This window comes from Paralichthys olivaceus, chromosome 11 (genome assembly GCF_024713975.1).
Source record: "Paralichthys olivaceus isolate ysfri-2021 chromosome 11, ASM2471397v2, whole genome shotgun sequence".
NCBI classification, from domain to species: Eukaryota; Metazoa; Chordata; class Actinopteri; order Pleuronectiformes; family Paralichthyidae; genus Paralichthys; species Paralichthys olivaceus.
The window spans coordinates 13,097,442-13,121,466 of record NC_091103.1 but is presented as its reverse complement, the minus strand read 5'-3'; the positions used below and the strand labels follow the sequence as shown (position 1 = coordinate 13,121,466).

The 24,025-nt window shown below is 40.0% G+C and overlaps 1 protein-coding gene across 1 annotated transcript in view; it reads left to right on the top strand.

Annotated features, from left to right (window-relative positions):
• Nucleotides 1-23,750, top strand: part of gucy1a2 (guanylate cyclase 1, soluble, alpha 2) — a 37,096-nt gene extending 13,346 nt beyond the window's left edge. Inside the window, exons 5-9 of the mRNA XM_020088186.2 lie at nucleotides 8,448-8,660; nucleotides 10,209-10,481; nucleotides 12,957-13,100; nucleotides 19,631-19,785; nucleotides 19,880-23,750. Of these exons, the coding sequence (XP_019943745.1) occupies nucleotides 8,448-8,660; nucleotides 10,209-10,481; nucleotides 12,957-13,100; nucleotides 19,631-19,785; nucleotides 19,880-20,099 (1,005 nt within the window). The 3' untranslated portion in view covers nucleotides 20,100-23,750. The remainder of the gene's footprint in view (nucleotides 1-8,447; nucleotides 8,661-10,208; nucleotides 10,482-12,956; nucleotides 13,101-19,630; nucleotides 19,786-19,879) is intronic.
• Nucleotides 23,751-24,025: the final 275 nt, after the last annotated feature.

Here is a 24,025-nt window from a genome sequence, read left to right as displayed (position 1 = left end):
AACCACCGGTGAGGTTTTGCAGGAGTGAGATTTGAACTGGTTCCAATTTGCCAGAAACAATGAATCAATCAGAGTTGTATGCTACATCCAGTTATTCATTGATTGGGTGGTCTCTGCATGCTGTCAGTGACAGCACCAAACATCCTGAAGCTAAACAGAACTGACAGAGAAGAAATTGATCAGTCCGGCTGCGGTGCAGGGCTGTGCGTCTCTGTGTTTGTGTCTGTGTGAGAGAGCCACATGCATCTTGAGCTCAAGTCACACACAAAAATAGGTCTGTTGTTGAACTTTAAAAGTGTTGTCCTCGTCCCTCATAAGAACTAATGTATACATCGTGATGGATCAAGTACACTGACCTGGATAGTACAGAAGGGAAAATAAATGTATTTACAACTGCAGATTCAGGGACGATCAAGGTGCTTTTCCTTGACTTTTTGGAGAGTTGTCAAGATGTCCATCTTTATATACAGCCTATGTATTATTCTGATCACATTGTATTACTGCTGCGTCACTGATCAAAACACTAGACCATGTGGTCATAGCTTGTGTGCTAGTTTTAATAAGCCATTTATAATGTTTAAAATGTTTTCTATGCTAAACGAGTGGGAGTGTTCAGTCACAGCTGTTTTCAGCTGAGGGTTAGCTGAGGTATCTGTGTTCTGGTTCTTTACAGTGGCCTCATAATCGTCTGTCTATCTCCTCCATGCCCATTGAATCAGGGTAGCTGCCTCTTCAGTTCCCTTTTCTGTGTGACACCAGTGATCGGACCTGGCATCGCTGAGGTTTAAGTTAGACACTGCCTCCGAGCACCAAACACCATCTGCTAGACTCTTGAAGGATTTGCGTTGCAGTGTGTTTGCGGAGTGAAGGTGGGTGGACTCTGTTTTTCGTTCTTTTTGCCGTATGAATCTTCTGTCACCTGGGCAGAGAGGCAGAAAAAGGACAGAGAGAAAGAGAGGGACAGGCTGACATTTTCACTAGAAAGGGCAACGAGAGAAGGCGACAGGCCAAGGTAAAGAGGCCACACTCCCCTGTGCTTCACTGTGTGTGTTTGAGTGGCTTGTAGTGGATTTTCAGTTTGACTTCTTCCCTGTTTTTGTCCAGAGCTGTGCGAGAGATGTCCATAAACCTACTGAAAAGGTCAAATGGCCTCTCTCTCTGTCCCTCTGTTTAGTGTGAGTGCCGGGGTCAGCACATAGGGGAGTGTACACAGGGTGCACTGTCAGAAGCTCTCCTCTAACCAGTGCATCATCTCAGTTCCCCTCTCTCTACAGTCTCCTATAACATTCATGTAAATCCTCCTCACCAAGTCTTGCTGTCTCTGTGAGACAGAAGTGTAGCATTTTGACACACATTATCATGCATCAGTGTTTTAAAATAAGAAATGGAGTTAATGCGTAAAAAGGAGTAAGTCTCAGTCTTCTCATGGTCAATCTCTGCAGTAGCTTGTTGAATTTTCTCACTTTAAATTAAAGTGTAAAGTAATTTTGGGCGTTTTTAATTTGTTTTCATATTAGTGCTGGTCAGTGTTGCCTCAACAGAAGTCTCACATCAGCGTCAGCAGGATTATTTGCCTAATTTCCCCTGGTCTTTAGACCCAGGTGTAAAGAAAGGTGAGCAATGGTCTGCAGGAAGCTTTTAGCTCTTTGAAAAAAGCTGGACTAAAAGTTCCATGTACTTATGGTTGAAATGCGGCTTAGATCTTCAAACAAACATGTAGCAAAAGTTCTAGCCTGAACTATTAACCTGTTTAATCAACAACAGCTTTTTATAGTTGATGTTAATTAAGTTGGATGTTTTTAGCATTACAATTTAAATCCTGGGTGGCATGGTGGAGCAGTGGTTTGCACTGTCGCCTTACTACATGAAAGAAGGTTCGAATCCTAATCCTTCTGCATGTTCTCTGTTGGTTTTCTTCGGTTTTTCATCCTCCCACAGTCCAAAGAAAGGCCGATTAGGTTTTATCTCGTATGTTTGCCCTGCGATGGGCTGGCGACCTGTCCAGGGTGTACCCACCTCTCATCCAATATCAGACTGAAATTGGCTCCAACTCCATCTGCAACCCAAAAGAGACAAAGCTGTATAAATAACAGATGGATTGAAAATTAAATCCTGATTTTTCAATGATGTTTGCGCCTCAGGTCAGTGGCCAGTTAAAAATGGAGATAGAGGACCAGGAAGATTGTGACAGCCAACAAATATATTTTAGTTTAGGAACCACCAGGATACTTAAATCTGCTGTGTCACATCTGATGTAAAAACAAGTCCTGCTGTATTGTGTTTGTGGGGGTTTCTGTGTCTGCATGTGTGCACCTGCGTGTCAGAGTACAAAGAGAATCTTGACATTAGCACCACGTTTGATCTGTTTCTAGATAAATCAGAGCCGTGACGGTTTGTTTGTTCAGTGGAGAGGGCTTTGAAAACCACTGCCCTCTGCGCCTCGGTCTACTCTTGATACATATACAAACCAGGGCGAATGAAAATGAAGTAATAAAGACAAAAACAACACAACAAACAAACTTTAGTTGGAGAATGTTAATACAAAGCCACATGGAGTAGAGATATCCTGGCTTCATACTTTTCTTATTGAATATCCTGTCACATTGGATGGATGATTTCTGCTTTAAGGTTTGCTTGTGTAATCCTTATGTCAGCATCTGACTTATAGAGACAGATGAAACAGCAACAGCATTCGGCCAACACTGGTGCATTTAGAGGTGGTCAATGTGGACTGCTGAGTGTGAGACATCCTAAAACTGGTCTGTCTGTCTCCATGGTCTGTTATTTAGTAGGTACCAACTTCATTATTATTATTGTTAAGAGTTTTCCTTCTTTAAGCCAGGACAAGTTATTGAAGGGACTTTAATCACACAGGGAGAAATCAGAAATCGGACGCATTATGTGGACCATCCATTACTAATAATAATTGGGATGTTGCTTCATAAATTTGTCATTTCTCATGTCATTTCTCAATTCTGTCCATATCTGTTTAGTCTATAATTAATACTCTAGTTGAATGACTTTAGTACATAGAAACCATAGACTGTATATAGAGATGGACAACATGACATCTGCTCAAAAGTGAAGCCAGAGCGAATCTCATAAATCCTGCCTCCTCCATCCTCTTAGTGGATCAGACATCAAAATAAAAAGTCAAAGTACGCGTCCAACAAATGTTATTCAAAGATTGTGTCTGTCGTTTGATGTTGTTCTTACACACTGTTGCTTGTTTCAATTTGTCCATCAAGGTTGGTTTAAATGAGTTATTTGAAGCTATAAAAACATAGTGAAATGTTATGATTGATAGCTGAGACAGACACGATCACTACTGCACAAACTCTGGCTCCAAATGATGTCAAAAGGGCAAGATGGAGGAAACCATAGTCGGGATATTTTGAACAAATGTATGTACAATGGGACTTAGTGGAGATGCTTTGAATATCTTTATATAGAGTCTTTGTCTTTTGATTATTACTTATCTCTGTCCGAGAGTGTTTTTAAAGGAATCATGGAACTACATGACAGATGTTCCAGTGTGTGAATGAACTGAAGCCTTTATCTTTGACTTAATCAGCCCTAGTGATCAATTACCTGTACCAAGGTGTATTTAAATGTGACATCAGCATTTTAACCTTCTGCTGACTCTTTAAACTGAAGCAGCCAGGGACAAAGACGGCCTGTGTCCTTGTGCCTTGTACCCTGTGCGTGTGTGTGTTTTGTAATGTGGCATGAGTTTGTGGGCCATGTTTTACTGTGAGTGGGATGCACTGTGAGAGTGCCACACAATATAGCCGGGGTCTCACAAGATAAGAGCGTTGCAGCATTGTGTGTGTGTGTGTGTGTGTGTGTGTGTGTGTGTGTGTGTGTGTGTGTGTGTGTGTGTGTGTGTGTGTGTGTGTGTGTGTGTGTGTGTGAGTGAGTGAGTGAGTGAGTGAGAGAAAGAGAGAGAGGGATGAGAGAGGCTGACTCATTGACTCTTCGCTGCTCAGTGCTTGCTCATGCAAATGAGAGTCTGTTGACATGCCCGAGTCTGCTCACAAACGACAATCCATTAGCTGTCCGTTCCACCTTCCACTATCCTCCTCTCCACCTCTCTCTTTCTCTCGTACCTCTTTTCCAAGTCCAGTGCATCTCCCTCTCTTCATCTCTCTCTCTCTCTCTCTCTCTCTCTCTCTCTCTCTCTGCCTCTATTTCCATCTCTGGACCTTTCAGCCTTTTTTTTCCCCCCTCCCCTCGCTCCTGTTCATCCTACTTCAGCTCCCTGTTTCCCACGGCGTTAATAACCTGAATCTGTAATAAATCTGTCATATGTCAAATGTGCAGCACATGGTGCGTAATGCTCAGCCCTCGTGATGATAAGGTACAACATTTTTATATAAACATGTGCCTTGTACACAAATGTCAAGTACGAATAAACAGAAAATAAACACAAATATCCATAGAGAGTGACCGAGAGGAGAATTCAAGGCGATTCTGATTCCGGGCAAGTCATGAAGTTTCAGGACTGCAATCAATAATACTTATGATAGACTTGATTATAACACATATTCCATTGTAATTTGATCAAGAAAAAAAGACATTGACATATGTTTTGGTTAGTTTTGGTCTTGTTTTACATGTGAATAATTTGATTTCAAATAGTGGGTTTAAATCAGTATTTGTTTATATATGCATCTAGCTGAAAAATACTGATGAAACTTGCTTTTAACAACATAAAGGATGTAATATTTTTTATTTTTGCTGCACAAGCGCTCCATACCAACTGTGCTGATGTCCAGTTATATAACACTTGAACAAGAAGCTTGTCTGTGAAGATTTCAGGCGCAGAGCTGCCTTGAAAAAATGTTACCTCCTCGTAATGACAATCCAGCAACCTTGAACAAAAGCTTAGTGTAAATGTGTAACATGCTACAAAGAGTGATCATCACAGCACACTGGACTAGGGCAAAGCATACTGATTTTTTTATCTGCTCTTAAAAGAAACATTTCTGCCTCCCTAAAGAGAAGTCGAGTCTTTCTGCACGTTCTTGTGATGTCTTTACTCCCTCGACAGGCTTTTGTCACGTCTACTGTTTTCCCTTCTTCGTCCTCACGTCCTCTGTGTCCCGTCTCTGTGTCACTTTTTTTCCTTCACCACTCTGTTTCCTTTTTCACTTTGTTCACTCACCTCCGTCTCTGCTGTGGTGACAGAGATGCGGGCAGGAGAGGAGAGGGCTGAGTTAAACAGAGACGCACAACTAGGCCAACACAACCGTCTCCAGGGATGTGTGTCCATGTATGGTTTGTATCTGTGCATCTGTGTGCCTGTGTGTGTGTGTGTGAGAGAGAGAGTTTGTGACAGAGTGAGAGGAAATGAGAGTGACAGAGAAACAAACTCAGAGACGGTGAGATGTTGGTATAATTAGACCGACTGTACATGATCAAAAAGCCACAACAACAGTTAGATCATTCTGCAGCAGAAACGCAGTGAAACATAAACAGAAAAATAAAACAGCACAACATCAGGACGGGATGCAGGACGGTTTGATGACGTTTCCTGTCTGACGTTAAGATGAAGTGCAGTCCTCATTTGAGACATTACAGTGCTCACAGGAAAGTCTGGACTTCATAGATTAGTGACCTTTGCTTTACCTTCAGTTTCAGGTTGGCTGATAGTGTGCATCTACAATAGCATGTGCTCACTCCTGTTTATTACGTTCCTCTTTTCATCATTCCTGTCTGTTCTCTTTTAGGATTTTATTATTTTATTCTCTTTTATACATATATTTCAATTTTTTTCTCTTTTGTTTGCTTTTATTTTTTTATCTTGCCAATTGAATCTCATTCTTTTTTTAAAATTCTGCCTGTAGTGTTTCATGGTACTTTGGGGAGTTGTGAATTGTGCATTGGTAAACGATGGAGCATTTCATTACACAGGTAAAGACCCACAAAGATTAAATGCAGAGACTGCACGCTGGTCGGCTAGAGGTGGGGAGGTCTCATGGATGGGAGGTGGGGCGTCTTCAAGGGGTGCAGGTGGGTGTGGTCATCTATGGGCACTTCCTTGGCAGGTTCTGAAGATCAGTGAGATAGTGTCTCCACAGTTCCTGTTTTTTATGTGCAGCACCTTGTGTTACATTCAATTGGAAGAAAAGTGCTCTAAGATATAAACAAAATCTGATTGATTGATTGATTATTTTGAAATAATAGAAAACAAGTTAATTGCAGATATCAATGGAAGAATCTTTCCTGCCTGTCCAAAGCAATGTTTCTCTGTTTCTTTTCTTTCTTGTGGGAGAAGACACGGCAGAAACATTTCTTCAAGGAAGGTTATTCATTTGCATCTGGGTCCTGTCTTCCCTGATTTAACTGTCTCCATGGAGATGGATGATAGTAACTTACACTCTCCTACTGCAGATGTACATGCATGTATATACTGCACAGTGAGGAGACCGTTGCCCATTTAAACATATATCCCCATTCATTTATATATACTGTATGTACTCTACATACACTGTACATACAGTCCAGCACATGTGCAGGTGTAATTCAGTGACAGTAGGCATATGTGCTTTTACAGTAATGTGGAGTAACTGTACCTTCCAACTGAATCAATGTGGTTCTCAGTCTGTCAAACAGTAGTTCATGCTGACGGCATCATCACATCAAGTTGTGTTTCAGGTAATAGACGCGTTTTGAACTCTGACCCTGTGTTGATAGGGAGCATATGGCATATTGTATGCTGTATGTATTTGTATATTTATGTTTTACCAAACACACACACACACACACACACACACACACACACACACACACACACACACACACACACACACACAATGCCAGTGTCAAATGCAGTGTGTGTTTCCCTGTTGGATATATTCTGCGTAGGGAAACACTGTGTGTGTGTGTCTGTGTAGGCCTCTGTGTGCAGACTATATGTATTATGCAGACATAGGAGAGCCTTGTGCTATAAATAAAACAGGGCTGCTGTGTGCTCACTGGCGGAATAATCTATCTGACACTATGGAGAAGGAATGGGGGAGACAGAAAGAGGAAGAGCGCGGAGAGAGGAAGAGACAAGCAGCCATGTAAGACAGGTGGAGATGGAGAGAAGGGAAAAGAGAGATAAGGAAAGAACAGGAGCAAGGAAGGAGAGAAGCTGAGTGTGGGGGGAGAAGAAGAAAAGTGGTTTATACACAGAGCCCCAAGCAGAGGTGGTTAGCACAATGAAACAGCTAAAAGTCAAATTTAAAAGGGCAGTTATGTCTTTCCTTAACATTTCCTTGGATAATTCGCCACCCAAGACCATTTCACTTTTTCTCTTCCACATATATCTACAAGAGAGATAAGGCTTTCTGTTTGTGCTCATTACACCTGTGTTAACCAGGTCCTGCACATTTATCACTATGTGCAAGTGCAACCACGTGAAACTAATTCTAAGTCATATTTTGCAGGTACTTTTGGGGATAGTGCTGTTTGTGGAACTGGAATCTTGTTCATGTTTATTTAAAACCACATGTCGTGCATCTGATAGAAATATCTGTACTTTACTTTTTGAGTTTGCATCTTAATTCATCCTACACCCAAATGTCTAATGAAAAACATGTATCATTATAGGTCATTCAAGGACATGGTCTGTGTGAGTTAACCCAGTGATTATGACAATGACAGGATTGTCTCCTAAATATCTAGGTCACCAGTTTACCCAGTTTTTACAGTCCCTCTATATGGGTCAGCATGTTCCGCCTGTGCCTGTGTGGATATTCTCCGGCTTCCTCCCACAGTCAAAAGCCAGGCAGGCAGGTTGGGTTAACTGGCTCATCACACTGGGTAAATTATTGGTTGTTTGTCTCTGTATGTCAGCTGTCTGATGGACCGGCAACCTGTTCAGGGTTTATCCTGCCTTTCGTTCCAATGTCAGCTGGATTTCTTCCAGCTCCAGCGACCTTGAAAGAATAATAGATGGTGGATAGACAATGCCTTTTTATATTCTGCGCATCCCTATCTCTTCTAAAATCTCCAGAATAATACACTTTTAATTATGTTATAATGAAAATGACCTCTGGTTGTAGAAAACTGAAACAGTAATAAAGCTAATTCAGTTTCATTTTATGACAAACATTGACTATAAAATCTTCACTGCAGAAAAACCAGGTAGGATGAACACAAGTTTTCTAATTTCACTCTGCACCATGGACTGTTTTTATAAAAAGCTCTGCACACAATGTCCAGCACACAAACAATGAAAAGTAACAGTATATTGTAGAAGTGTTTGAGGAGGACTCACTTATAACAAGAAAACAGGCAGATTTAGAACGGGTGCTGCACACGTCCATACTAATGAAAGCCTAAGCATGAACCATGAATGAGTCTAAATCTATGACTCTGTGTATTTATGCTTAAATTCAGGAGTAACTTTTTCTGAATTATCCGTCTTAACTCCATGTGATTTCTGTCCCTGCCAGGTCATGGAACTGAAGGGTCAGATGATCCACGTGCCGGAGTCCTGCTCACTGATGTTTCTGGGCTCGCCACGTGTTGATAAGTTGGAGGAACTGATGGGCAGGGGCCTCTATCTGTCAGATATCCCCATCCATGATGCCACACGGGACGTTATCCTGGTGGGGGAGCAGGCTAAAGCCCAGGATGGACTGAAGAAGAGAATGGACAAACTTAAGGTAGAATGGTTTAAACCTGGGACCTTTAGTATTTACAAAAAATATTACCATTGTGGAAAAATGGCTCAATCATATTTTTTTTATGAGACAATTATGTGAGCATCACATGTAGTAAGGATGTATAATTATATATGTAATTGGCCCCTTTGAGTAAATTGTGGCCCCTTTATGGCCCCTGATTTAAAAAAATCTCCTGACTAAGTTATAGGTAGAACTGATGACATGATTTGTGGGTAGGTTTAATTGATAATATACTGAAGGCCCCACAGCGTCCTCCTCTTGCATCACCAACCTGCTGCATTGGTCAGGGTAAATAGATTAACCGCAGAATCAGACAGAAACCAAACTAAAATACTCAGATGACGAGGCACGACAGTCATTGTCTATTACTGTCTACAGTTCTTCACTATTGACCATCAATCTAAATGACATATGACAAACACTAGAAATAGTGAAAACATGAAAAAAAAACAATTCTCCATATTTTGCAGCTATTTTTTGAGCTATCCATCATGTTTGAGACCACACACTGAATTTAAATCGATGACATCAGCTGTAGTGTCGGGTTCAACCTCTGTGTAGCCAGCTCAAATCCATTCTGGTTGGAAGATCGAGGCTCCTGGGACTTGCTCTTATAATTGGCTTTCAAAGTACCCTTGAGCAAGTCACTGAGTCTTGACCCATCCATCCTGTGCATGTGCTTACTACATCACTCGCTCACTGCAGCTACTCCCCCAGGCCACTGTTATAAATAGCAATGTCTTAGTCGACATGCTGCTTAAACAGTGGTAATGCACCAAGTTGGCATCAAGAAGCTCGCCCTTAGACACAAATATGCATATAAGGATACACAATCAAAGTTAAACTTAGGCTGGGTGATAAAACAATGAGAACAATTTGTCTGATATTATTTTCTTTAATAGCAATATAACAAAGGTTCAACATATGTCAACATGAAGTAGATCCTTTGCTCAAGCACGTTGAGAGGTGTAACACAGGTTTTAACTGCCAAAGAGATCATGTTTTCTGTCTGCTTGTTTTTTATTTGGTTTGACTGACAGCAGGTTTACGCAAGAACTACTGAATATAACTTGGTGGAAGGATGATACATGAAAACAAACCCCTTCAATTTTGTTGAGGATCTAAAGGGGCAGATCCAGGATTTTTTTCTCACTGTTTACTATTGAGATATATATATATATATTTTTTCCCACCGATTTCCCAGGCAATAATTCATGGGTCTTGATGTAAAATATATAGGAGACTTCTATGAGTGTGTGCAATTAGGTGCAGCTTGATTGGGTGTAAAGATCTGTTGTGCCTTGGCAGAGGTGTGCGCTTGACTAAGTGATATTCTAGTTTTGAATGATCGACTTAGACTGACATATATTTGTTTATCGACTGGTATTATTTTTTTTATCATGATATAATATTTGGTCATCAGCCTCAGTTGCAGTACTCCCACGTGTTAGCAATGTTTTCTTCAGTGCCTCCATCAAAGAAAAACAAAACCTCTTCATCTCCCTCTTTTCCTCTCTCCTCCACTAGGCCACGTTAGAACGAACTCACCAGGCGCTGGAGGAGGAGAAGAGGAGAACCGTGGATCTCCTTTACTCCATATTTCCAGGTGACGTGGCACAGAAACTGTGGCAGGGTCAGCCAGTGCCCGCTCGCAAATTCGATGATGTCACCATGCTGTTCTCAGACATCGTGGGATTTACTGCCGTGTGCGCCCAGTGCACGCCCATGCAGGTCATCTCCATGCTGAACGAGCTTTACACACGCTTCGACTACCAATGCGGCATTCTGGATGTTTATAAGGTCAGTAGATCTGCTTTGTGTGATGCATTAATACTGTGACTGTGGCACAATGGGATATCAGGTAGGAAGGCAGTTGGATTTCAAAGGAGGGTCAGAGGCCTGGGATTACTTTAAACATTTAATGGATAATGTGGACACCTGTGCAGACTGAGGGCACATCATCAAATAGTAATTGTTTTCCAGGAAGTGACAGTTTCCCAGAAAAGTAGAGCCTTTGTTTCTTGGGTTCTTTAAAGTGCTATTACTTGAGTTGGATCTATCAAGCCTTTAGGGTGTGTCACTTTGTGTGTACTATGTGTGTGTTCTATGTGTGTGTGTGTGTGTGTGTGTGTGCTGGTGTTGTGGAAAATGTATCTGATTAATGACCAGTCTGTGGGAGTTTAACAAAGATGTGTCAATATTGTCCATCTGACAGTGTGGCTCTGGGCCCTAGTTACTGTCATCGCTGTGGTCTGCGGCTGTTCCCTCTCTTTACCCTCGTCCTCTACATCCTCTGTCATAACGTCAGACCTTCTCTTCGGTTTTACTCTTTCCACACATCCTCCGTATTATCTTTAAGAACTGTGTCAGCTGTCTTGAGAAAAGGAAGAAGAGATACAGAGGAAAGCCGACAGATTGAATAATATGTAAGAGGGTTTAAGTGTGTAGCAAAGGACAAGTTGCGTGTGTGTGTGTGTGTGTGTGTGTGTGTGTGTGTGTGTGTGTGTGTGTGTGTGTGTGTGTGTGTGTGTGTAAGTGTAAGTTAAAGAGACAGCAAAAACAAGACTGAGCCTCCATCTCCCCGCCACATATGTTTGCCTCGTTGATTGTGGAACCCATATGTTGCCATTGTCATGGTTACTGTCGAAACAATTTAGCCGGTGGCGAGCCTTAAAACCAGAGCAGTTTGTCTCCTTGTTTTCTTTTCTCCCTCCTTTTTCTCCCCCTCTACCATTTGCTTTTCTGTCTTCGTGCTGTCCTGACATTGAGCTCACTCGTTCAGCTGGAAACACAGCAACACATCCCTGGAAGTGGCACTCATTGTTGGCTTTATTACCATTTGCTCTTTTAGCTTTAAGTGGATTTTTTTTTTTTACTCCATTTCCAAAGGTACTTGCCACCACTGCAGTCTCTGTTTTTTAAGCCCAACCAGGGACTGGGAATGACTCTGCTTCATGACAGCTGTTGTTCACTGTATTAAAACAATATCTATTGAGGATAAATCCGACCTCGTTGCTGTAGCCAACAAATAAAGCTGTTTTGAAATTACAAAAAATCCTTCACCTTGCAGGGGTGGTGGAGATGAATCTATTTGACTAATTCACCCATATTAATTCTTTTCTATGTGGGAATCATCACATTGCTGTTTAAATTTCAAGTGAGATTATTTCTCATTGGAACTAGAAAAAAGTAAATGATAATTTGCCATGATTTCAGCTGAAAAAGATCACTCCAGATTGATTTGTGAACGCGATATCTCACGAATGCCTTGAGGAAATTTCTTAAAATTTGGTACAAACATTCATGTGCACTCAAAGATGAACTATTTCGAATTTGGTGGACAAATGTCAAATGTCAAGGTTACATGACATCGCTATTCTCTAGTTTGCTTAGTAAACACTAAAGAACACCGTAAGACTTTTTTATTTTTTAATTTGGCACAACTGTTAATATAGACTCACAGATGAACTGATTAGATTTGGGTGGTCAAACATAATCAAATCCAATTTAAAGACCAAAACCAACCAGTCACAAGTACTGTCTGTGTAGCCAAAGCCTGCTGCATATCCATATTCTTTACCATTGAGCTCCATTGTCTGAAAAGAATAAAATACACATAGATAAGCCACTGTGGTTGACATGTTCCTTCATTAGAATTACCATAGGCATAGTTTATTATAAGTAAGTCGGCTGCTTTGAACTTATGAAATATGTATTAATCTGCTACTGAAAATAGTTTAATACAAATCCACTGTGTACTCCTGTTTGAGAGATATTTGCTGAAAAGTACAGTGAAGGCTGGTTCAGGACATTATTTAATTATACAGTGTATTTAAAGCCATTTTTAAAGATTGATGTCTTTAGTAGGAACTAATGGGCTGAGGGCAGAGAGCCACAGACAGGGTAAGGGAGTCATAAAATATTGAGAGATGGACTGATACTGCACATCGCTGGTTTTGACCTTTTCATGAGGTTTGTTGACAATGAGAAAAATATGAAGGAGCACCAGACTTATCCTTTAATTGTGAGTATTTTCTTTATGTTGTGCCTCTGTGTTTTTTACTCCTTAGACTGGGTCAGAAGAGTATTACCGTAATGTTGAATGAACTTGTAAAATAGAGAAACAGTCAGATACTGTAAAGGGCTGCTTTTAATCTCTTCTTCTAAGTAGATACGGTGTTTGAGTTGTTGGATTACTACTAAGTTCCATATGCCAGCGTATACTCACACTTATTAAATTCAGTGTCTGCCCCTCCTCCTCCATTTCTGACACAGATCGAGACAATAGGTGACGCTTACTGTGTAGCAGGAGGACTTCACAAGAAGGTCGACAGTCACGCTAGACCAATCGCACACATGGCTCTTAAGATGATGGAACTTTCCGAGGAAGTGCTGACCCCTGACGGGAAACCCATCAAGGTGAGTTTCCTTCATCCGTACATGACACACTAAACTGGCATGGTGACGTCTGGGTCGGTTCTCTTTAGGATCATTGAAAGAAACATGCAGGAACACAAGAGCCACACATTTACAAAACACAAGTATACAAAAAAAATGTATTTTTAGATTGTTTAGTAATGACCAGTCAATAGTTTTTTCTTTATCCCGTTTCTTCAAATGTCTGATCTCAAAATATTAACATTTGAGAAGCTAGAAACAGTAAATATTTATTTTACTTCCCTCTGCGAAAAGCCTATAGGCCTTTGGACTTGAGTTTGGATGATTGTTGATTGAGCACAATTTTTATTACATGTTTATCTTCCGCCCCTTTTTGACTCACTCACTACATCTGTGCTCTTCAACTGATTTCATTCAAACACTAAAACTTTCATCTCCTTCAAGACATTTCTGCATAAATTCAACTTTTTTGCAATATTCAATTTATTCTGCAACTTTCCTCTCATTCAGGTGAATGGGGAAAGCGTTCCACTCTGAAACTGTATTTTCTAACACATGGACGTGTGTGTCTGCATGATTGTGTCTGTCCCGCCTCTGTGGTTTTACTGGATCAGAATATGTTTGTGTTGGGATTTGCTCATTATTGACGTTCTCAAAAGTTACACAGACAGTCAAGGTTACAGCACTACAGGCTGTGTCATGGAAGTTGCCATGGTGATAAAGGAATATATTGTCGGGCAGGTTTTGTGTCGTGATTGACATATTTTGGATGATGGATGGATGGGCTGTTGAAGGAGGAACATGGATGATATCTTTGTGGGACATCTGAATTGACAGGTGGATGGATGATATTAAATGTCTTTACTTTTAGCCTTTGCATTTAGCTTTGTGTTGTGGGGCAGCTAGTTTCTTTGTTGAAAAAACATCTGGCACATGTATCTAATTACTGCACATCAATGAGGGAATCTGATCAATAGTATTTAGGGATGAGAAATAATCAACATATTGATTTAGATGTTAATTTTAGAAAAACAAGAAGCAGGATTTTGGTATTTTGGTGTTTAAGGTATACTTGTGCATGTGTCATTCAACCAAAAAAAACTGTGTAGAATCAACAGATGAGCGTCACCTAGCATGTACGGACACGATTATATGTGTACTGTGTATGTGTGTGATGCTTTGTGCTATTTCTGGACCATATATGCTTCTGTTGTTGTTATCCTTACCTGTTTCCTTATCTTTATTCTGTCCTCTTTTTATTTTGTCCTTTTTCTTAATGCTTCCATTTTGTGTTGCATAAAGATGAGATAGATTTACTTCACAACCTCCAGTGCCACTCGACTGGCACTGTTGCATGTTTTTTTGAATTGAATACTCTTTTCTTTAGTTTATTTCAGGTGTTGCATTGAATTTTCTGTATTTTACCATAGTACTGCATAATATGCAATATAAAAAGTTCCTTCTGCTCTATTTCTTTTACTCTCATGGTTTATTTTTGAATGTTCTCAATGGGACACTTGAAACAGTTATGTAATGTTGGACCTGTTTTTCATCACATGCTCTGCAGCCGGTGCTGTGAGTGTTGATCCACCTTCAGCAGGTACAACTGCTAAAATCTATTGTCAAGAAAATATTGAACCATATCAGGTTTTTGACTGCATATAATAATGCTAGTGCAGTGCCTGTTGCAAACCTGCCTGTATAGAATGGGCTGTTTGTTTGGCTTTTACTGATGCTGGTTGCAACTTTCTTTTTGAAACTGTAAAAGTGGCCTGCAGCAATTGAGCTTTAGAAAGTAAAGACGGACTGCAGGACTCAGTCCAGAGAACCCTGAAGCTGAGACACAGCTGCTGCATAAAGAGCTGTTCACCTGTTTATTCAAAGTGTATTAATATTGAATGTGTCCATATTTCACCAAATCCTACGCTGCACTTCCTTGGGCCCTTAAAAATACACATGCAAGGTATGAAACATGTAGATGAATGGTTCTAGAGATATACGAGCCACATACAGACAGACAGAGATTCCTGTTATTATTTTATGGATTTACAGAGTTATGACTGATGTTACAAAAAGATGAACTCAAAAGCCAACTGAGTGGTGTATGACTTAAGGGAAGGAAAGCAGCACAATCGAAGGAAGTGAGTTTAAATCCCTCATGTTAATTCATTAGAATGAAAAGAGAACACAGGATATGATTTATTTATGTTTGTTCTCTATCCTGGCTCTTTCAAGGTCACCACCTCTCTTTGGGCTGCCTTGGTAGTGTTGTGGGTTTTACATGGAATCAATGCCCTAAATATGAGTCAAAATCATGACCTAGAATATGTTGCATTTTATTTCTAGTTCAGTGAAACAGAAACAAAAATTGTAGCATAGCAAGGGAGAAAGACGATTAGAACGGCGTCATTGTTGTCATGCTGTTTAATTGTATTTTGTCGTATTACAGGACTAGACTGGTTTTATACTATGTTTTTTTGTTCCTGTGGACAACTCTAAGGAAATAGAAATAGCCTGTGTAGGTGCACCGTTTACCTCTGTTATCTGAGCCTTTTTTTAAATGGAAATCACATATTTGTGACTTGCTTTTACATATTCAGATACATGAAAGGACATGGAGCTGAGTAGCATATTTGAAAAGTAGTTACACATTGTTCAAATATTGTGGCTTCTGGTCTTTTCATGGAATTTGGAGAAAATAAGAAAAAACACTAGCGTTATTCTTTTTAATGTAACACCTTGAGTTGAACATGTGTTTTTATGTTTGATAAGACTCTTTATTTGGAGCTGAGCTCATTTACTTTTGACTTGTTTAAAAATGTACATAAAGAATGACTTGGCTGGAACAGAGCATGAAAGTGTGAGAGAGAGCGGCTAAGACAGATAGCTGCTGAATAACAAACAGGACACTGTTCTGTGTACTGCTGTGCTCCTAACATTGTCCAGTTGTCTCAAAATAGAAAAGCCTTGCCAAGCATTTTTTGTCTTTCTCTTTCCTCTTCATCTGTCTTGCACCTCCACACTTTCCTTTACAGCCTAAACCCTCCCTTTTAATTTTCCTTTGCAGTTTCCTTTTCCCTCGACATTTTGCGCTCTCTGTTTTTCGCTCCTCTCCTCTTGTCTTATCTATCGTCCCTTCATGTTGGTATGAAGGAGAGTTATAGGGATATTCAACACTTCAGCATGATAAATGCTGCTCAGTGAGTGCACTCAACTCCAGCCAATTTTGCACTGCTATACAAACTAGTATGAGAGCTGTGATTGAGAGCTGAGAGAAAATTTAGTTTAGTTTAGCAAGGAAGAAACGAGGGAGAGAGACAGATCCAGGGACAGAGAGATACAGAGGAGTGAGATTTCAAGAGAGAAACACGTACAAAAACCAAGCATTAATAGTTGTTTTCATCTGTGTTACTGCACTTTCAGGCTTGGAGCATGAGTGTGCTCATGTTAGTGTCAATATCTGAGAACTTTTATTGTTGGTGTTAAAGGGGAATTCTGGTATTTTTTAAGATGGGCACTATGTTTATAAATGTGGGTGTGTAAATAAATGGTACTTAGATTTTTTTTTGAAACTGGTCTAGCAGTTCACCTCCGCTGGTAGTTGCAACATGACAGCAGTGGCTACAATGTAATCTTATGGGGCAAGTGCGACAGTCCACGAAATGTCAACTAGAAGTATTTTTTTTCAACAATTAAAGGCTCAAACATCTTTGCTAAGAGCTTGGCAACATAACACATGTCTCGTGCAACCATTCATCTACACACCCAAATTTATAAACAGGGCCCAGGTCGAAAAATGTCCCTTTAAAAATACCCAACTGTCGAGGGTTTACTCACCATAAGTTGTAGAAACTATAGTAACTTTGATACATGTTCCTATCTGCACTTTCTGAATGAGATTATTATATATTTAAAAAAATATACAGGGCTGAATTTAGTTGTTTCCATGTGTTTATGAGGACCTGTAAATATTAAACCTTAATCCAGCATTAGCTGAGCATTCTGGATTCAGAAATGATCAGGAACTTGTCATGCCAAACTAAAGTGGCACATTCAGTTCTGCAGGACACACATTTTCTTCCCCAGCATTCTCGTATGCTGATGTGTGTGAATGAAGGAAACCGGTTTAGCAAAGCAGCAGTTGCTAAATTATTAACATACTGTACTGTGCAGGGAACTGAATGTAAATTAAATCTAATTATTGGGGACCGTGCGAGCTACATACAAGCACGTAACAATATGTAATACAAAGGACCTACAATACTATTAGCACTGTAGCCTACTATGATTATCATAATTGATTAATCTGATTATTTTTTCAATTTATGTATAAAATGCAAATCCATTAGCCCTGCAATAAATCCTACCTTAATAGACCATATTCACACGGTGGCCATTTCCCTCTGACTTCCAGCTCAGGTTGGGAAGCTCAAATGCAGAATAATGTTATACTGATGTGATTCACATCTATAAGTCATATAAACACTCGACTCTCACAGATCATTTCACAGTTGATCAGCAACCGAAAAGACAACGGATAGTTTTGAGGAAATGGGACCATGTTTCAAGGTTAATTATCAGAGTTTATTAGCTACCATTAGACACAGCTTATATTACCATTCCACCACTTCCTAGCCAGGAGGTCTGTATTTATATTGAACTATTGATGCATGTCTTAGACATATTTATATAAGCCTGTAAGTAACATATACTTGTTGTAATCAAGCTTGCAATGTAGTGCTAAGCCAGTAACGTTATGTCACATTCATAAACTAACATCAACACAAAAGTTTGTTTCAAGCATTGGATTGAAGATTTGCCATTCAGCATTAGGTCCCAAGTCTGTGAATATGGTTTCAAGTTGAACTGAGTGGTCACTGTAGAAGCACCATGGTGCCATGCTGTGCTCTGTAGGATCAGCTATCATTTCTATTGTCTGGTCCATCCCTCTTATATCAGTTAAATAACAGAAACACATCTTAATTATGTGCACAAACTACATCCTCAAAATATTCATAGAGCCGAATCAAGACGTCTGTAAAACAAAAACGGAACATTGCAACCTTAACACAGGTTATCTGTAGGACTGGGTGTACCTAATAAACAACACTGACTCCATAACAACTTCCTCCTCTCTCTGCCTCTTTCTATCTCCATCTCCTCATCCTCCCGTCAGTTTAGCCGGAGGCTGGACTGTGATTTGTTGCCGCACCATTTGCTCATTGGCTCGCACAGGACCATGTGCTGTGGATGCTGACTCACAGCAAAAAAGGAGGGGAAGAGTGTATGAGTTGTTACCGTGTCTGCGTTTTGAGACAAGAAATAAAAGAGGAGAGTGGGCGCTGGATACAGATTTGTTTGTGTGTCTGTGAGTGGTTGTCTGTTGTGAAGACAGACAAGTGCACGGCCATCTGGAAGCAGTTTAGCTGAAAATAGGTCACAGTGGTGCACCTACCAGCCTGTGCTCCCTTGCTTTCTGTCTCTCGCGGTTTCCTTATCTCTCCTCCAATGATGTCAAGGTTTTACCATCAAATTATACGTTTATTCTCTCTCTCTCTCTCTCTCTCTCTGTATCCATTGTCTTTCTTTCTGTCCTTCCATCCGTCTGTGCTCTTTCTACCTCACTACCCCCATCACATGTTGTTGCCATGACTACCTGGTAGTGTGCTGGCATGCCGGCAGTGGCGTTGGTTGCCGAGGTGATGAGCTCCTCAAGTGGATCTTTAGAAATCTACCGGGTGCCACTGGCTATTGTGCATGTGCATTTGTGTGTGAGCATGTGCGTGTTGTATATGCATATGTGATGACAAGCGGATGAGATCAATAGGTCGGTTCAGAACAAGATCGCCTTTGTGCTGCAGGAGAGGCGGCACATGAATGAATGTCATCGGTTCAGTTCAGAGAGATGATCTAACACATTCATATTCACAACAGAGTCAGGTGTGTTGTTGTGGTAAAGGTTAGTTATCTTACAGAAGATGACAGGAGGGATTCATTTAGTTTGCTGACATTGACTCACAGTGAGAAAAGACCAGGACAGCAACTAAGGATTTTCATTATCAGTTGAAGCATCTTTGAAGCATCTGCTGAACAGTTTCTTTATTAATTGTTCAGTATAAATTGATTCTGTTTGACATTATATATTTAAATTCCCTATGATTCCAAGCAATAATACAAATGATATTAATTTTCCTATCATACTGAATAGCTGTTTTCTGACATGAACTCTGGGGTCTGGACTTTCTCCTGCAGATATTATGTGTGAAAAATGCAGGCGTATGAAATTAGCTTCCTTCGCTTTGTCACCTCAACCCCTTCACCTCACCAATTCAAACCTTCCATCACTTATTGTTGGGGCCTGGTCCTAGTTAATGTGTCGAAGCCACAATAACAACATAACTTCTATTTTCAAGCCAAATGCATATTAAAAAATATGAATAAAATAATATTTCGAATGTACTTTTTGAAATGTGCTTATTACATTATTGCTCTAATCGCTCTACTTCTCTTCTATCTCTTTCTTTATATTTCTTCACAATCTTCTCCCACAGCTGAGGATAGGTATCCACACAGGCTCGGTGCTGGCAGGTGTGGTCGGGGTTAAAATGCCACGTTACTGCCTGTTTGGGAACAATGTGACACTTGCCAGCAAGTTTGAATCGGGGAGCCATCCGAGGTGTATCAATGTTAGTCCCACGACTTACCAGTGAGTACCTGCAAACATACAGTCATCCTGTAGACGTATAGTACACACTTATGTATACATTTTCTTTTAACGTATTATCTCCTCTCCTCTCCAGGTTGCTGAAAGATGACCGTTCTTTCTCGTTCATCCCTCGCTCACGATTGGAGCTCCCAGAGAATTTTCCCAAAGAGATCCCAGGGATGTGTTACTTTCTGGAGGCAGGGACTTCTCACAGCCATGCCTCATTGACCAGCTCCCGCTCTGCTCCCCCAGCCTCTATGAGGAAAGTCTCCTATAGTATCGGGACCATGTTTCTAAGGGAAACAAGTTTGTAGGCCTCGTACACGGACTGGGTTGCGCAGGTATTCAGTATGCGAGAGGCTGGATGTGGACATGGGGAACACGCAGCAGACCGATCAGTCAGATCTTTGGATATGCAATATGCATTATGTGAAAACTTGGATTAAGGCCTGTGGGATGGCCTGTGTGAAACTTAAAAAAAACAACAAAAAAACATGCCCTCAAATTCCCCTGTGCAGGGGAGACATGGTTCAAAAGACTTGTGGCACAGCAACATGAATCCTTCCCCAGGGAAGTGTACTGATTAGTGGTGAAACCTTAAAATAAAACGTGATATCCAGATGGATTCCTCAGCTTCATATGTGGTTTCCAGCTCACTCCAGTGGTCCGCTCTCCTAAAAGCTACCATTACGTGGATCTGAAGCTTGGGAAAAACTTGAGGAGAGAACAATTACATGACCAGTGTTGAACTCATTAACGTTGGAATTGCGCAAGTAGAACAAATCCACTCTCCGTTAACAAAGTGGATGCTGAGGAACGAAGTTGTTCGAACTTATGGGAGATAACAACATGGCTTCTTGAATGAGGATGACCACTGCTGACGAACACTACAGCTCCCTTACTCGCCTTCCAACTGTCCCTAAATCATGTCATGCTTTACTGAACACAATCCTAACATCTGCTGCTTGTTACACCCATCAGCCAACCTCAGACCCAGTTGGTCGGGGCGGAGAGAGACTAATGAGAGGCACAATTAAGGAGGTAGATTTGAAAAGGGGTCATTTAAGGATAAATGCCAAAAAAACAACAAAAAAACAAATGCTGATATTAAGAACATTTTCTGCTTCTAACCCACAGCAAACTGTAACCAACAATGATCCAGTCATTTCATTGCAGGTAATATGTTTAGGACTGAAAATTATTCCCAGCTCAGTGCCTTTTTACTGCTCAAATCAGGACTAAAACAAGATGGATTCATTTTAAATATTTGAAAATAAAGAAAAAAATATATCTTGCGTTTCCCAGATAAAGCATCTATGTGTCCTTAACTACACAGGAGAGTCGTATGAGGGAAAGTTATGTGCCAAAGTTTATGAGCCACATTTAAACCCTTGATCTTGCAAGTCACTGGTACCTTATCCCAGCGACCCACCAGGAATCCCAACAAGCTGTGCATTTAATTTTGACACAGTCATTGTCACTATTATTGACTAGCAACATAAATCAAGTGCTCCTCAAAGTGATACAATATTTGAAATTTGATCCATCTGTTTTAGTCCAGATCAACCAATAATAAACACAATATAGTACTAATAATATAGTGCTATGCTAACTTGTACATGTAGTCACAGTATGCACGCTTGACACGGTTCACATTTACACATACAAATCTTTTTTAATTGCATTCTTTTTTACCACATAGATACAAAAAGTATATACCAGCCCCTTGCAAATATAAATAACAGTAAAACAGTAAAATTCACGTAGACTGAAGATGATTTACTCACTTCAAATGCTTCAGCGTAGCTAAGTAACCGACACATTGGAAAGAAAAAGTATTTTTTTTTGGTCAAAGTTTTGTCAAAGAAATCATGAAGTGGGATGTGAAGGGTTAAAGTTGTCTTTTAATATTTTACTGAATTGCCCACTTGGGTAAATATTTAATGTAACTTGCATTACATTGCTGCCAGTGTTCTTCAGAAGTGAAGTCCAAATCAAATATCAATGCCAGAGTTCAAATAAATGGCAGTTTACAAGCCGATGGAAAGTAATATTACATTTTTATATCATCAAAAGAGAGTTTTGAACATCTATCTCACATCTTACTCATGACTAAATCATAATAATAATAATGGATGAATAAATAATACATTAATTCAAGTAATTGTTGAAACTGGCAAAATTCTCTTTTGTGTAAATCAGTAAGAACGTGTTGCCATTTCACTACATTTTGCCAAACGACATGCTGGTTGCTGAGCCTCTAAATGATGCCATGTAATGTGCCATTTGAATTCTGAGATCACACCAGCAGCTTCTTCAGTAAAGGTTCGGTTCCCACTGTTGTAATATTATGAACTTTTCTCCTAGAAATACGACATTATTCTCGTACTATTACCGCTTTATTTTTTTTGAAATATTACAACTGTATTCTCATGATGCTATTACTTTATTTTCCTTGTTATATTATTTTCACTGCACATCAATATGGCCCTAGTACTCCATTACAGAACGAGAAATTGGTTCACTATTGATTAGATCAGAAGAATTTGATTTATTTATCCGATTCTTTGAAAACAGTAGCATCAGATACGCTTTCACTTTCACATCACATGTTCTTTGAAGGTCTTGCTGGCAATTAGAACAAAGAAAACAAATATATTTTTGAGAATATTTTTTCATATACCCCATACTTACTCACATTCCCATAAACAGAAATAAGTTGATCCAATATTTAGCTGTTTCCTGTGGCTTAAAGTATACTATGCATTATTGAATTAACAATGGACAGTACCGTCAATAAAAACACCTGAAGATAAATCCAGTCAGTTATTAGCCGAAAATTATCATTCACAAACATATACAAATAAGGTGTAGTTGAAAGAGTCATATTTTTGGGCCAGTGAAATCTGCATACAATGCTTATGTGCTCTTAAAAATGTCACAGTGCGGAAACAGGACTAAAATTCAAGCGTACACCCAGGTGTCGTCAGAGCTGAACCATCTTGCTTCGTAAACATGAAGGTCTTTACATAGTTGATGCTGCGATATTTTAAATCTTGTATATATAACTTTAAAGACAAGTGGAAACTCCAAATTTTAATCAGTAGATTCTTTTAGTGGAGGCTACATGTGATGAAAGCAGCATAATTTGTCCACATTTTAATCCTTTGCAGAAACAAAGACAAGCTGCTCAGACCTAAACGGTCAGCAACATTTATACTTATTGTGCTAAGAACCAGAATTTCCAACACCCACCTGTGACATCAAAAGTAGCTGATCATAAGGTAATATATAGCATTTTTCAAATGCTTGTGAGGCCACATGGGCTTTTTGTTATGAAAATGATATATTAGGACAAAGGAAACCATAATTTGCCCCTTATTAATGTGGATTAAACCAGAAATACATGGTAAATAGCCATTGGAAGATGCACAGCAACAGGAAAAGAACAATTATTATACGTAAGAATATAAACATCTGATTGAAGAATGATGAGTACATGCCAGTTAATGATGGTCAATCATGACCACAGTGTGAACAGGGATAGCCATTGTTGACACATTTGACTGCCATTGAAAGCCTTGAATTAAATTTTCATAAACAAATGCAAATTTACTGTGGGAAAATTTGAGCATGGGCACTACACAACACTTCTGTCTGACAAGAAGGGCTGAATTTCCTGAAGGTCCTAACACAGTAGAGTAGGTGAAGCAGTCTTAAGTGTATTTGACAGTTGAGCCTGCGGGGTTGGTCTTTTTTCCAAGGGATGATTTCCCATATAGAGTGGGCTCTCCGGCTGTCACCCTGGTACCATTCTACACAGCATACATGCATTGATGTGGATGTAATAAATCTGCTGTAGCATAAATCTAGTGCAGGTGTCATTTACACTCAACTTCAGCTGGTGTCTGATTTCTGCATCTAAGCTAAATAAAGGATGTTACAGCAGCGTTACGCCCACGCAACTTGTGTCCAATGCTCATGTCTCCAAGTGTGTAAAAATCCTGGCATAAGATAAGACATTTGGTCAGAGTTGTCTCGCTGATGCAGAGGCTTTGTACTGGTTCTCTGCCGTGTTGTCAGTCATGCTGTCTAAACTGTGTCAAACACAAACGTTGTTGTCAGCCCTTGGTGAGCGTGGGCGGGCCCAGTGTTGAGTGAGAAGAAGACAAATACATTCATAAGTCCAGAAACTGTCTGTCTGTATGTCAATCGGTAAGAGAACCATAGACTGTGAATT